The sequence below is a fragment of the Thermobia domestica genome, chromosome 1 (assembly GCF_964235325.1).
Source record: "Thermobia domestica chromosome 1, izTheDome1.hap1.1, whole genome shotgun sequence".
NCBI classification, from domain to species: domain Eukaryota; kingdom Metazoa; phylum Arthropoda; class Insecta; order Zygentoma; family Lepismatidae; genus Thermobia; species Thermobia domestica.
In genome coordinates this window covers 166280620-166295803 of record NC_137454.1, presented here as the reverse complement: position 1 = coordinate 166295803, position 15184 = coordinate 166280620, and the positions used below count along the sequence as shown (strand labels likewise).

At 32.3% G+C, this 15184-nt stretch overlaps 2 protein-coding genes across 5 annotated transcripts in view; one reads left to right on the top strand and one right to left on the bottom strand.

Moving 5' to 3' along the window:
• Nucleotides 1-978, top strand: part of LOC145690770 (uncharacterized) — a 132067-nt gene extending 131089 nt beyond the window's left edge. The window contains exon 7 of one of the 3 annotated variants that reach the window (XM_081766013.1): nt 312-978. In XM_081766013.1, coding sequence (XP_081622139.1) covers nt 312-393 — 82 coding nt within the window. In that variant the 3' untranslated portion in view covers nt 394-978. The remainder of the gene's footprint in view (nt 1-311) is intronic. The other 2 variants (XM_081766031.1, XM_081766022.1) reach the window with 2 other exon arrangements.
• A 6970-nt stretch (nt 979-7948) lies between these two features.
• On the bottom strand, nt 7949-14904 carry LOC145690756 (uncharacterized). Of its 2 annotated transcripts, none has more exons than XM_081765978.1 (3): nt 14778-14904; nt 13750-13950; nt 7949-10335 (listed from the first exon to the last, which is right to left on the bottom strand). In XM_081765978.1, exon 3 carries the CDS (start codon nt 10320-10322, stop codon nt 8022-8024), a length of 2301 nt encoding a protein of 766 aa, XP_081622104.1. In that variant the 5' UTR covers nt 10323-10335; nt 13750-13950; nt 14778-14904; the 3' UTR covers nt 7949-8021. The 2 variants fall into 2 exon arrangements, with proteins under 2 accessions (XP_081622104.1, XP_081622112.1); XM_081765986.1 differs by having other exon boundaries at nt 13750-13946; nt 14778-14902.
• Between the last annotated feature and the right edge of the window lie 280 nt (nt 14905-15184).

The following is a 15184-nucleotide window of genomic DNA, read 5'->3' as shown; positions in this document are numbered from 1 at the left end:
TCGTCTTATATTATAAATTAATAATTTTCGGAATATAGAGTTCCGATCGTAATATTTTGTTCTCAGTAATAAATTAATAGAATTTGATTCCAATTTCACTTTTTCTTTTTAACATGAAGACTATGAATCATTAATTGTATTATTATTATTGTATAGAATTGTATAATTTTTTACCTGAGAAGAATCGTTTCCAGAGTATAGGAAACATTCTGTATATTTAGTAAAGTAAAAATTCGTCCGAATCGAGTAGGATACTGTGTGTGAAGTTATTAATCTTGTCTTCTTTCTAACAACTGATCTTTCATTCTCAGTTATAATTTTCAGAAAACTCATTCAGAGTGGACGTACCTAGAAACATCCAAAAAGAAGAACAAGAAGAAGAAGGAGAGTTGATGACCAAACTGATTTTATAGGAAATAGACTGTTAAAGAAAGAAAAAGAGATGATTCTGTGATAGGATTTCAAAACATATCTTTGTTTCTTTACCAAAGAAATGTTTCAAGTAAGAAAAAATACTATCCTTTACCAAAGTACTGATTTCATATTTTTGAAGTTCGATTTTTTTTTTTCTGGCCGACAATCAAGCTATGATCTATATCAACCCTTCCCATTTCTCATAAATGTGCATATAATAGAATCAGAAGAAATCAATGGTGTAATACATCACTTAAATTTATTTAAGCCTTGACACTTCAGATACCAAATATTCTATTCTGATAAATTACTATGTTAATGCATCAGATTGTAAATGATTCAAATATTGAAAGTGGATTTTTTTTTTTTTTTTTTGTATAGTGTGAAACCAAAACTTATCAATTACTTTAAATCACTACGTTTACATTGTTTTCAGATATATTCAAAATATATACATATCAACTTACCATTTTTAAAAATTTCAAAAATCATTAGTGTAAATTCCTTTTTGGAGAAATATTTTTAAAAACTTTCAAAGTTTGTATGTACTGATATTTGTTTTCTTTTTTTTTTTTCTTTTTTGTACTTAAAAATGTAAGTATCGTTAATAAATTTCTTTACATATTCATATTGCCCTAGTATTGATTTCGTTGTTATTAGGTATGTTTTGTATCTTTATTATATATATTTATACTATATTACATGTAGGTATATTATTATTATAGATATTTCAGTACTGGTATCGTTTTCACTATTTAATCAAGATAAATCGAAGGCAGCAGACGCCACTGAACTTTCTCTCATTTTAACTAAAATTTTAAACACACGTAAGCTCGAGTGGACACCATTAATACGTTATTAAGAGCTTAGATTTAACGTAGGCCATATACATTATACAAAGAATGTTCAAAAAGTATCGAACTTTATTTTCCCCGCGTAAACCAATGGAAGCGTGGGAGACTTTCTCGAGCGTAGATGTAGAGGAGACACCCATGTCCAGTTGTAAATTTTTTCCCGCCTGCAGAAAGTGTCAGTTACTGGCAGTCGGCCAAAGGGTGAAGACGTATAGTGAACTGTCGTCGAGTTTCACTTTTTGTAAAATGACAGAAAAACTTGAGCAGCGATATTGCATCAAATTTTGCCAAAAGCTTGGCGATACCCAAGCGGAAACTATTCAATCGGATCGGTACATTCAATTTTGAATTAGAATTTGGGCATGAGGAGAGAGTGTCTGCGAAAATTGATTCAGGCTTTCATCGCCAAATAACATTCTTGTGTGTTGTCAGGCTCCCTACTCACTCGACATGGCTCCTTGTGACTTTTGGTTATTTCCCAAGCTGAAAATACGACTAAAAGGGACCCGATTTGAATGAAGAGAAGATATCATGCGGAATACGATGGCACGGTTACTCACCATTCCAAAAAAGTGCGTTCCAGAAGTGTTTCCAACAATGGCAGGAGTGCTGGAAGAAGTGTGTGCATTACCAAGGAGACTACTTTGAAGGAGATTAGTGTTTCGGATTTACAAATCAATAAAGGTATTTTTGCCAACCAAAGGTTCGATACTTTTTGAACACACCTCGTATACCTTGATATTTTTTTTTAAGTGGCTCAATAGGTCAACATGAATGATAGATATGTCAATGCACCTGTATCAATGAAAGCTTCATGGTGCATATTGAAGTTAATATTTATTACATTAATAGTTTAAAAGAAATCTCCATGAGGAAAGTTCATAAGGAAGACTCCATAAGGCCATGAAATTTCCATCGATACAATTACATTAACGTATCATTCGTTTACATTGAACTATTTTGATTTTTTTTTCTGAAAGAAAAGTATACACTCAAACTACGTAATGAAAAGTGTATATGGCCCATGTTAAATCTAAGCTTTTAATCCATACTTTTTAATCCATAGTCTCTACTACATGCACACATTCACTCCTGCTCCCTCTTAATGCTTATCTAATATATAAGAATTAAAGTGATCTTGAGTGGGATCACATCAGAGGAAAACGGTTCAATCGTTTAAAATTAATTTTGGAATATAGCTATCACTTACCTCAAACTGTTTTTTTTTTTTTTCATACCACTTTGATTAAAACGCGTAATCGAAGGGTGGAGGGTATAGGGTCAAAATATGTGGAAAAATTTAGTATCTCACGAACCCATCAATTTAGGAAGATGAACTCGATAAATAGACTCCTCATTAACTTTCGAGCTATAAGGAAATTTAAATACTCGCAGCAAATAGAAAGAAATGTAAGCAAAAGGCTTGTACTTACCACAAAAAAAAAAAATATCAGTTAAACGGCTCCCCCAAATCACATTTATTTCACCTGTATCTAAATTGAGTGTAGGTTTCTCTTTATGAATGTAATAGGATTCTTTAGTTTTTCGTTCAGTTGCTTTCTCTATTAAACATGAATTCGCAATGCTATGGTCATATTCTTTAAGATGAGCTGCCACTCCAGATAACTCTTGTAAGCTACGAGATTGCGATGTACGAATGTGCTCGTCTATTCTGGTACAAATATTCCTTTTTGTTTGACCTATATATACTTTGCAAATGTGATTTGGAGCAGCCTTCTTACTACATATTTCCGCCGTCTGGATATAAAAGGGAAAAAACAGTTAACAACAGTGAACAGTGAAAATGGAGTGACCATATGCATGTGTTTATTTTTGACAGGAGACTTTTAACCATTTTTTACCTATCTATATTTCTCTTCATATTTTGAATCGTCTTCGAATTGGGCTTAAGTTGAAGATGGAAGAAGAATCTTCCGAAAATGTTACTTAATCTTAGAAGATATTTTGTTTTTCGTGCTGGGTACAAACCTTTTGCTTATATTTCTTTCTAAACATCATCACCGCTCGCAATACTATGACACTTGCAGCATATGTTCGGTACGTAGTAGGTAATAAAAAAAATATAATCAAATTTTTAGTACGTTTTTTTTTAAACATTGAAAAGTATCTATTTAGTGAGCAGCAATTGATATTTGAAAAGCGTGAGACTGAAAATATAAAAGCGTGACATCCTGCAATCTTGGATGTATGGTCTTACAGCTCTTTTGTTAAGAACTTTTTTTTTCAGTAATGTTGTTAGTTTATGAATTCATACCTTGAAGGTGGAAACATTATTTCATTAGTGAAAAAAGTAACTTTGGAATATCTTATTCTCCCTGCATTTATTTTTTATTGTAGTATTTATTAGTGGAATTTCAATTTCAGCCCTTCCTCTCTCGAAACAATTCCTTTCGGTGCTTGTTGTGAAATAGTTGATTCCTTTTTTTCTTTGATAAAATACAAAAGGTGGAAAGATCATAACATAAAATTAATACACTATAGATTATTTCATGAGATTAGGAAGTTGGTTCTGGGTAAGTAAATCCACGATAATGGAAATAGTTTATGACTTAATACACGTCATTATTATTATTTTTTTTTTATCAAGTTGTCATTTCATTGACCATCGATTCGATTTCTGGAGAGGGTACTTACGTCAGATACAAATTCCAGTAATGGCTCTCTGATCTCACTAAGTTCTGTCTCATATAGTCTCGGTGCTCTAAAGAAATGTTCAATCTATCAATCAAGCAACCAATCATTTTCACTCACTGATTCTTGCACTGAAAAACGCATGTGGAACAACATAAAATAAGAATGCGAGCTAGTTACTATTTTAGACAAGATTAATACAGAAATTTAATCTTTTTTAAAAATTTATTTTTATACTATTTATTTATTTATTTATTTATTTGGTATTAAGTTTGCAATACAATTAATTCGTGATTAGAGAACTGTGAAAATTATATTCAGTGATTTTAAAATCATAATAATGAATTGAAAAATTCTATCGTACATCAACTTTAACTTAGATCCGTCGTATCAGACATCATCTGATTTTTTAAAACATATGTTTAGTGCTGTTCAAGATTGAAAGTCCAAAAAATTGTTCACAAAAAAAAAAAAAAAAAAAAAAAAAGTATATTAGTGAGTTGTGCCTTCAGTGTTGTCTTTCAGATTAAGAATATATAATATAAAATAAATAATACATAATATATAATATAAAATAAAGAATTGCCTTGTGTTGCTTAAATTATATTTATCCTTGGTTCTGTTGTTTTGGTTTTAATCGTCTATTGGTCAATTATTTAAATGTAGATGAAACAAAACTTCTTACATCTTTCTCCATGTCTTCTATTTCCTGAAACTAACCGTTCTTAACTTCAAGTACAATTCAAGTAAACATATATAATTTATAAATATTAAGATTCTAACGAAATGTATATAACGCATTATAAATATCAACAAACAGTCGCCACCATCTTACTTAACGCTAACGTCCAATATTTCCGTACTACAATTTTCCATGAATTTATCTTTCATCTGTTTTATTAGTAATATCCATTTCAGTGGATATCCTGGTACGATCGGTATATCTACGGAAATTTTAACAAAGTTTATGAATTGAGTCTCTTATTATAAAGTTCCATTGTTTATCTAACTTGGTTTATATAAGTTTATTTATTTATTTATTTATTTCGTTCTTATGAAATATCGTTTGTATGCGTATCTTTCTATTATAGATAATGTCTTACGTAAAACCTTTATGGCTTTAATGGAATGGTTAAATTTCCTTAAATGCTTTGATAATCCTGATGCGGGTGGCTTGTGATGTTTGGCATCACTGTGCTCTCTAATCTTAGAGTCTACATTTCTTTTTGTCATTCCAAGATACGTTCGGTCATAATCACATACAACTTCGTATACGCCCGAAATTACCTATCTTGGTCTGTATACATTAGAATGGAACATAGCCATTGTTTGTTTGTTGATATATACTGCGTATTATATACATTTGCATAAAAGTTTGAGATTTACAAGTGATGTAAGTTTACTTTAGGAGCACTTCAAATTAAGAACATTTTGTTCAAAGAAATAAAGACATACACGAAGATCTAAAAGTTTCTGTTTAATCTTCGTTTAATTGACCAATAGAAGAGTGAAGTCTAATCTATTGAAGAGGGTTCTTACTGGCCAGGGAAGTCAGGGAAAACTCAGATTAAATGGTGCAGGTCAGAAAAGCTCAGGGAATACGAAAGTTTGTTCCCTATTCCCTGAGTGACTAAAAAGCAGGAAAAAAGACTGAAAATCAACGAAAGTCTGGGAAATTTTATAAAATATATTTTTTCTAACATTAATTGTACACCAATTTCAGCTTAGCCAACCACTATATGGGATGTTGCTTAGAGTTTTATGTGAGATAAGCGGAATGTACGTATGAGTAATTGATTACTATTTGTATCTATAAAATAAATGTTCTCATACGTAAATATTCATCGTTATTTATTCCTTGTTTGTATGTCAACGTCATCCGACATGTCATGAAATCAGGAAATATGCTGCCAAAGATCAGGGAAAGTCAGAGAAAACGTCAGGGTGAAGTCAGGGAAATAGATTTCTGCAAATCAGTAGGAGCCCTGTTGAAATCATTGTCAAAGACAAATGTAATTTACACAACACAAGTTAAGCAATTGTATTTTTTATTATAGGATTTGCATAAAACTTCAAACTTTAAATTTATAAGAAAATCATATGTTCACTCCTAAGAGAAATAACATTTTGGATAATAGATTATCTATTAAAAGGTTTAATCTCTAAGAAACCAGTATTGTTATACACTATATTGATAATCTATGATCATCGGAAGCTTATGATTTGTCCTAGAATTGGGGCATTCAGATCACAAAGGAACCAGGGAATAATTGATAAACTATTATCTAAAGTAAATAGAAAACAAAATAATTACCAAAGTTGTGAATAAAGATTGTAAAGTTTGTACGGATCACCTAAGCACATGGAAAAGTTAACCTTGTAATCATGAATCTTTTAAACTCTGAATGAACTTTCAGATAGAGATCTTAAAAATGAAATATGTACAAAATGATCAAATGTGAACTTGTTTCTCTTATACTCCAATTGATCGGCTCGTTTCTTAATATAAGTTTGGCTTAATCATAGACTTGCAACATCATCTATTGCAAAATCATATATTTACAATTTGTAAGATATTAAGTAAAGCTCAAAACAAATACAACATTGATTTACAAGTTTAACTGTATTCCATCGTATTAAAAATTATCAATGTTCAACACTTCAACCAATCAGTAATACCATGGAGAGAGTAATTCCATTATTGGTACTTCTGTGTTAGTATTCACTTTAAAAAATAATGCTCGATTAGTGGCCTAACGGGACAGAAGTGAAGTGTATTTGAAGCTCATAAGAGACCATATTGATCTACCTGCATGAAAAGTACTCTTATCTTTTAACACACAGCTACAGTAATTTCAAGAGCCTAATATGGCGGAATGCATACCGATGTGGTCTTTATTGATTCACTTTGGCACTACTGCAGACATAGGTAAACTCCTTTTCATTTATATGTAAACACGAGCTTCTATTTTCCTTATCCACATAAAGTTTACTAATTAATACATACTAGCCTGAATGTCTACTTTTCGCATGAGTTTAGAGAAAATATTTGAACCCCCTTTCCCCTTCTGAATAGAAGTATTCCAATGAAAGTGTAATGATAAAAACCCATAAGATATTTTTATGGGTTTTTATTATAAACTTTATTTTTAACATAAATTTTGAACTCCCCTACCCAGTTGAATGGGATACCCCATTTAATCTGAGTGACACAACAAAATTCGAGCATGAGGTAGTCCGAACTAACTATGTTCAGACTATTTCAAACTGTTCAGATGTTTACTCATGATGCGATCACAAACAACAGACAACATCACCTTTAATGTGGCGTGTAAATATATATAGGGTGTTCTAAAAATGGCGCCCACGGACTTCAGAGCACTATTCTGCAAATCAAAATAAAGCAAAATATATATATATATATATATATATATATATATATATATATATATATATATATATATATATATATATATATATATATATATATATATATATGTACAGTTGTATATCTTTCAGGGCCTTGTCTGAAGATGCGAATTGCACTATGTGGCAATGTCGTAGGTAAAGAACTATGAAGAAGATCTATCAGTCTATCAAACAGGTACATCGATTATTTCCAGATGGAAGTTAAAGTTTATATAAGTTGGCACTAGCACCACATATTAGCTAACAATCGAAGTAACTGCTTGATGGATTCGTAGAACAATGATTCGAAGTTAATCTGCAACGTTGCCACATAATGAAATTTTGATTCCCTATAGCGGCTGAAGGAGGCCCTGAAGAGTATGTCATTATATAGGATTTTAGCTTTACTTTAACCTAAAGAATAGAGCTCTGTTGTTCGTAGGTGATAGTTTCAGAACATCCGATATATATATAGCCCCCTCTTCCCTTAAAACTTAACTACTAAGATTTTTCGCATAGTAGAGCTACCGTGAAGATGAAATATTATCTTGCTGTGACTTAAGCCAAAGAAGGAAGCCATCCCACTTGCAGTTGTTCATTCATTGTGCTTGTGGCTAAACTTCGGTTTATTATCGTTCCATATTTTCAATACATAATAGCAATCATATCACTAATAAGTTTTGTGCAAAACTTTTATTTTTCAACACAATCAGAATTAGTATCTTGCTTATGAGAAATATCTGCTTTATCTGATGGTAAACTAGGTGTGATTTTATTACTTTTTGAACTCATAATCACTGTTTTCTCTTTCTTATTCCCAACAGTATTTTGAGCTAAATTATCAGTTTTATTTTTTCCCACTTCCCTAGCAGTAATAGTTGGTGAAGCGGTTACAAGACAATCTAATGGCATTGATTGATCTTTTATATCTTGAATGGTTTCTGACAAATTATTGGAAGAGTGTTGCTTTGCATGTGATGTTTCATGTTGATCATCATCATTTGTTAAGGATGTTTCAAATGTTGGTGATAATGGCGCCTCTTTAATGACTACAGAAGAATCACCTGATGCTATTGAAGATTCCATCAACGTACCTGCAGAAACAAAAGTTGAAGAGTCATCTTTACTAACAATCACATACGAAGCTTGACGGATGGGAACACAAGTAGGAGGTGCTGGCAGTTCTCTTTGATGATTTGGAATAGCACTGGTAATATTCTCATCCTTTTCAGCTGGTGGATACGTTACAGTTGATGACACTTTCTGAGTAGCACACGCGCACGTATTTGTAGAAGGTGTTGTGATATTCTTGGATATAGACAAAAGAACAGGTGAAGTACTCCGGGGGCATGTTATAGTTTTTTTGCTTCTCCCGCTCTTTCGAGAGATCGGAGTTTGTGAATATGAAATGGAGAGAAGATGAGGTTTACTTGCTGATTCATTCTTATCATTTGAATCACTTGTTTGTGAAAGTGAAGGAAGACTTGATGTAATACTATTTTCATCAGAGGATGCTGCTTTTGCAGCAATAGAAGGTAGTGGCTTACCATTTAAGGTAAAAGATAGAGTTGGATCTTCATTCACTGTGAACTGTAGAGGTCCTGAAGGGGGAATTTTAACGTTCCACATAAATGTTTGCTGTGAAGGTTGAGAATCCAAGTCATTTCTTTCCCTCCATGTTGTGGACGCATTTATTAATAAAGTATCGTCATCAAGGCACTGGAATTTGACTTGGTTCGACACTAATTGAGAACTTGGAGATTTACTAGAAGAGGGTGTGACAACAGCGCATGAAGAAGGCGAATATCTCATGTTTTCTAAGAGAGCATTACCGTTGCATCCATGACTTGCTTCTTTTGCTCTTAGGTCACTTGTTACCTTGCATAAGGGCATAACACTAGTTGACGTTAAATTTTGTGTAGTATTGGATTTTATATTTCTAGTCATGGGAGAAATAAGTTTAGATTTATCTCTTGTGCCTGATCCTTCCTTTTGTCTATGGAGGTGAGAACCATCTCCTGGATATTTCGATCCCAGAGAATTGTGTCCTTGATCTCCACTTCCTTTTAAAGCAACCTCTTTGGAATTATTTTTTTGGTCCATTGACTCAGAATACTTCTTTTTGGCTTCATTCCGTTGATGTTCTAACTCTTTCATTCTCCTGTAACTTTCAGTTTTCTTTGTATTGTCCTTTTCCGTTCGAGTCTTACCTGAGGACTTAGACCCACTCGGATGAGGAACTTCTGGCTTTTCATTTTCTTCTAGATTTTGCATTGGTAAATTTCCTTCCATCATATTTTTTATTACACCTAATTTACTGTGTAAAGACCATAACCTTCTCAGTTCGTAAAACGAATCTTTATTCCTATTTCTTTCGGACATTTTCGGATCCTTCTGGCTGGAAGCGTCAGAACGAATAAAAGTATTTTTGTTTATTTTGTTTACTGTTCTACTTGAAGATAATAGTACACTTGAAGTGTCGTGAGTATCCCGTTTAGAGGGCGACATGCTTCCTCTCTCGCCACCAGATACAATTTTCTTTTGATGGTTTCTTTGAGACTCCATTAAAACACTTTTGTTTGGCAGAGGCGATGTTGCCAGCCTGTCTTTTTTGGATTTTTTTTCTACAGCCGGCTGTTTTGTACTATTGTCAGTTGGTGTCGTTGTCATACTGTTGTCAATTGTAACACGAGATGATTTATTATTGGAACGTTGTGGACTATTTCCTGTGGTATTGCCGTTCGAAACAATACTTTCCTTTTCTGTATTTGGTCGACACTGATGTGGTTGAGCTTTTTGCTTTCGTATAGTTCCTCGCTTGTTATCAGTTCGTGAACTATTGTTACTATTATCACTTATTTCTTCTGACGGGTTAGGTTGCTGAATATTACTATTATTTTTGCTTGCTTTGATTGATAGTGCAGTCTTTCGGCCTGTCTCACTTTGTAAGACGGATTTAGAAGGTTTTACATTTGGTTGTTTAGCAGCCTTCATTCTTCCGATGTATCTAAAATGAAAATATTTTGTATTATATAAAAAAGAACTAATATACACTATAAATGGTTATATGTAATATATAAAATGTTATATTTTAAAATGGAATTTATAGAATGTGATGAGATATATTGAAAATATATAATTTCAAGTTCTTGTCTAACATCTGAATCGTACTACGAAAGAAAAAGAAGAAGCTTGACCACTCGATGTTCCATTAGGGTATTTCAAAAACGTATTGCAAACCCAAACTAACGGAACAGTGAGATCTAAGGGTTATGCTATTTTAATAATCAGCATGTTCTTATCGTTTTCCTATCCGCCGAATACTTTCAAATCTTTGCAGTATTTAAATCAATATATTTATTCTATTACTCTGGAAACGATAGTACTAATACTTTTTTGTAGTTGTATCGTTGACGTGTGTACTTTGGTACCATGAGCCCGGGTTTTATTTCCAATGGGATGCAGAATTTTCGTAGTTGACTTAGCATTGGGAGATAATTACGAAGCTTTTGAACTAAGAAGTACCGAACTCCAGTCTCAGAAACCAGAAATGATAGTGTTTGGATTCAAGACACTGGCCATTAGCCAGTTGAACAACCCGCTATCTACACATTTGCTTTAATAAGATATTATGTACACTTCCAACGTGTAAAAATTCTTTGAGCGAATTAAGCAAATATGATCGTCATTTATAAGTGAGGAAGAAAATAAAAGAATGGTGGTTTGATACTTGTAATATACAATAGTTATCAAGTATAACATTCCACCAACTTAAGCTCGGGGTATCTCAATAATAAAATAAAAACGAATCATGTCAAACTGTTCACCTATTTAGTGAACCGAGCAGAAGGTTGCTAGACATGGAGGTTAGCTGCGAATATATTGAATAAGCATCCCAGAAAGATGACAATGGGTAGTCTTCCAGCTTAGGGGCATGGGCATGAGGCTAACAAACTCATCCAGTATAAAAGGGTACTTGATCGGAAACATAAACAAAAGCTTCGGATCAGGACTGATCACTTGGCAATTGGCACAACCTCAGCAAAGTAAAATGAACATGAAATTTGGAAGATGGAATATAAGTCTTTATAGAGTAGATGCATTAAATCCGTAACGAATGAGTTGGAGAAATATAGGATGGACGTGATAGAAATTCAGGAAGTTAGATGGGAAGGAAAGGAAGCCGGACATTTTATGTTGTTTATGGGGAAGAAGAGGGTTTCGATCACGAATGAGCAACATATGCAATTAAATGTCTTGAATTTGTTAATATAAACTTTTCTTTATTACTCTCAAGGATCGATGGCACAATATTATTGTTCTAACTGTACATGCCCCAACCGAAGAGAAGGATGACGATGTAAAGAATAGTTTTTACGTAGGAGCAAAACGCGTATTTGACCAACTACCGCGATACAACATGAAAATTCTGTTAGAAGATTTCAATGCGAAAATTGGACGAGAGCATATTTCCAAATCGACTATAGTGAGCGAAAATCTACATAAGGAAAATAATGACAACGGCGTGAGACTCATGAACTTTTCAATATCCAAAAATCTTATGGTGAAGAGTATAACACTTTCACATCACGATATTCATAAATATACTTGATCCTTACCAGATGGAAAAATATATAACCAAATTGATCACATTTTAGTAGATAGAAGAAAACAGTTGAGCATAATTGATATTCGGTCGTTTAGGGGAACTGGATGTGACACTGATCACTACCTGGTAGCAGAGATTGTAAGAGAGAGATTATCATTGAAGAAAGGAAATAATCAAAATTTGAAAACAGAGAGGTTTAATTTAAAAGAGTTAGAGGAGAGCCAGGGGAGAGAGGAATACTAGATTGAAGTGTCGAGTAGATTCTCGCTTTTAGAAGGTTCGGAATACACTAGTGTTGAGGATACTTGGGTTAATATTAGTGATATTAAAATTTCAGCAAAATTAAAATTGAGACAAGCGAAACCATATAAGAGAAAACAGACAAAACTGCGTTTGTTGCAAATTCCGAAAGATAGGACGGCACAATATTTGGTTGACATCAAGCAGGAAACTTCACAAACTTTTGGAACAAAGAAACCTTTTTTTTAAAACTACATTTATTGAATTTGAAGATAACGCTAAAACAAAAACATTAGGAACATGTATAAAGACATCAACGAATTTAAGAGTGGCTATCAACCTCGCGCTTATACAACGTACATTAAAGAAAGTGGACGGAGCAGTTCTCATGTATACAGGTAGTATTTTGAACACTTGGAAAGATTCTTTGATAATTTGCTAAACAAATAATATATAGAAAACTCAAAAAACTGGGCAATAAAAAGAAATGCATACAGCAGAACTGTATTCCAGATCCTAAACGAACATAAATAGAAGTTAGTATAGAGAAATTAAAGAAACACAAATCTCCGGTGTAGAAGAAATTCTCGAGCAGAGTTAATTTTTGCTAGTAGGAAAAAATTGTGAAACGAGATAACAAACTAATTCCTTTCATATGAAACAAGGAGGAGTTGACACAAAAATGAATGGGATCAATCATTGTTCCAATTCTCAACAAAGGTGACCAAGTTGATTATAATAATATCAAGGAACCTCTCCTTTGTCAACATCCTATAAAATCTTGTCAAATATTTCTTTTAACAAGCTTGATCCGCAGATGAAATTACTGGAGATTATCATTGCAGATTCAGGCAAAATCGATCGACTATCGACCAGACCACTAGCAACTCTCTTGCTGAAAACCGAGGTAGTTTAGTACAATATGGTCCTCAGGTAACCTTTCGTCTTGATATAGCAATTATCAATTAATATTTCCTACATTTAATGCTTCTATTCTGTCAAAATACAATACTGACAGAAAAAGCATTTTTCACTATTTTCACTAAAGAGATATTGAATAAAGTTGGTGAAAGGCTACACTCCTGTTGCATTCTTCTTCTAGTTACAGTTCTCTTCATCATTTCCTTTCCTGACTTTTAGCTGTTAGCTTATGCACAAGTTCTTTATGGTGAATTATTCTCACTGAATCAGATTTTTTTTTTTTTTTTTTTTTTTTTTTTTTGCACTCTCATCAATATTTTTCAATTTACTCAGTCAAATTAGCAAATGCTTCATAAAAGTTTACCTTTAAAAAAATCACTGACTTCTCGCAGTAAGTCAGTAACATTCCAGTATTAAATCCTTTACAATCGAAATTGCTTTTCCTAAATTGTTACTTGCTCGGTTACATTTAAATATCCATATTAAAAAATATTTTCAATAAATTTCTCTGGCAGAAAACTTAGAAGCTTCCCGTTCATTTGAACTCTGCAACTTGGCTATGTGTGTAAATTGATGAATTTTCTGCTGAATCAAAGAGGGTCAATTTTAGAAAGATTTAATTCTAACGCACTATGCTACAGTTGAACTTACACTCAAGAACATAAGGAATGTCAGCGCCTAGAGTAGTGGAGAACTCTTAGTACTTCATTCAGACATTGGCACATGAATTCATGCGTTTGCACGTTAGGTTCCTTCATTTCTTTGGCTTTGAAAATACGAGAACATTTCATTGACGACGTTTTATTAGTATATTTCTACAAGGGCTTCCGATACTCAAGATCTACTTACTATCTGAAAAAGAAAAATAATTAATTAGAGTGACTTTTATTATTATTATTATTATTATTATTATTATTATTATTATTATTATTATTATTATTATTATTATTATTATTATTATTATTATTATTATTATTACACATGCATCCCAAATTCAACAAATGCGAAGAGGCCTTTCAATTTTTCTGTTTTAAAATTACAAATTAGTATTATGATTGAGCAATAAATATTTCCACCATCTGATATACGTATGTTAAAGAGAAAAAGGATTGTAAACTTTTTGTTTTCAAAAACTTAAATGAAAAAGCGTATCCGTGAAAGCAGAGATAGAATATTACGTGACAAATTGGAGTTTCATCACATTTACAATGAAAGAAATTTTTCTAGGTATATCAATTTGCAGAATCTTTCTTCTATAAATCCTTCTTCACTATATAAATACTTAACGTCATCGAATTATACGATTACATAACTTTATATTCCTTAATCTGTGGCGTTCTGAGTTGTTGCTAGTGTTTATCAATTATCAGCACCACATTTCGTACATGTATCAAATACCGGTACTTTAATACACGTACGGAATACATTTATCGTTTAAATATAGGAAAAGTCGCATCATCACTTGATACTGTCATTATATTTATTACACCTTCTTTTGTTTCATCTCATTTCCATTTAACCCTCTTAAGAAGTACCTTCTTTCGAAAATAAATTGCACTAACAACTCTGTAGTTTTGTTTCTTCTTAACAAACTACTTAAAAAACAACAAAAATAGCCTTATTTTAGGTAATTTCTTAAAGTTATTTCACACTGTTTCCAAATTTTGTTATCTTTTTACCTTAAAAAATAATAAGCTTGATCCCACTTGTATTCAATGTGAGATAGCTTCTCCCATTTCTTTTATTTTACTTATGTTATGCACTTGGAAATTTTTCACAACTCCTTAAAAGCAGCAGTTGTTACCTTGACAATTTTTGTAGTCCTTACGTCATTGTCATTATTTAAAACAATTATTTACTTGGAATATCATCATAAACATTCAATTGAACTATTTTCACATAAAGTAATGTATCTCAGTTTATGATTTTAACGCAAAAGTCTCAAAATATATTTGAATCGTAAAATTACGTGTCTCTATTTTATTGTTGTTTCGATTGAGCTATTTGATGACTATGTAATTTTCCAATACATTGTCGATCGGACTTGTGCAAAACAAGCTGCTAGCAGTCTGAAATGAAATGGGTA

Coding starts and splice junctions, on each gene's coding strand:
- LOC145690756 (XM_081765978.1), bottom strand. CDS start 10,322: ATGAAGGCTGCTAAACAACCAAATGTAAAACCTTCTAAATCCGTCTTA.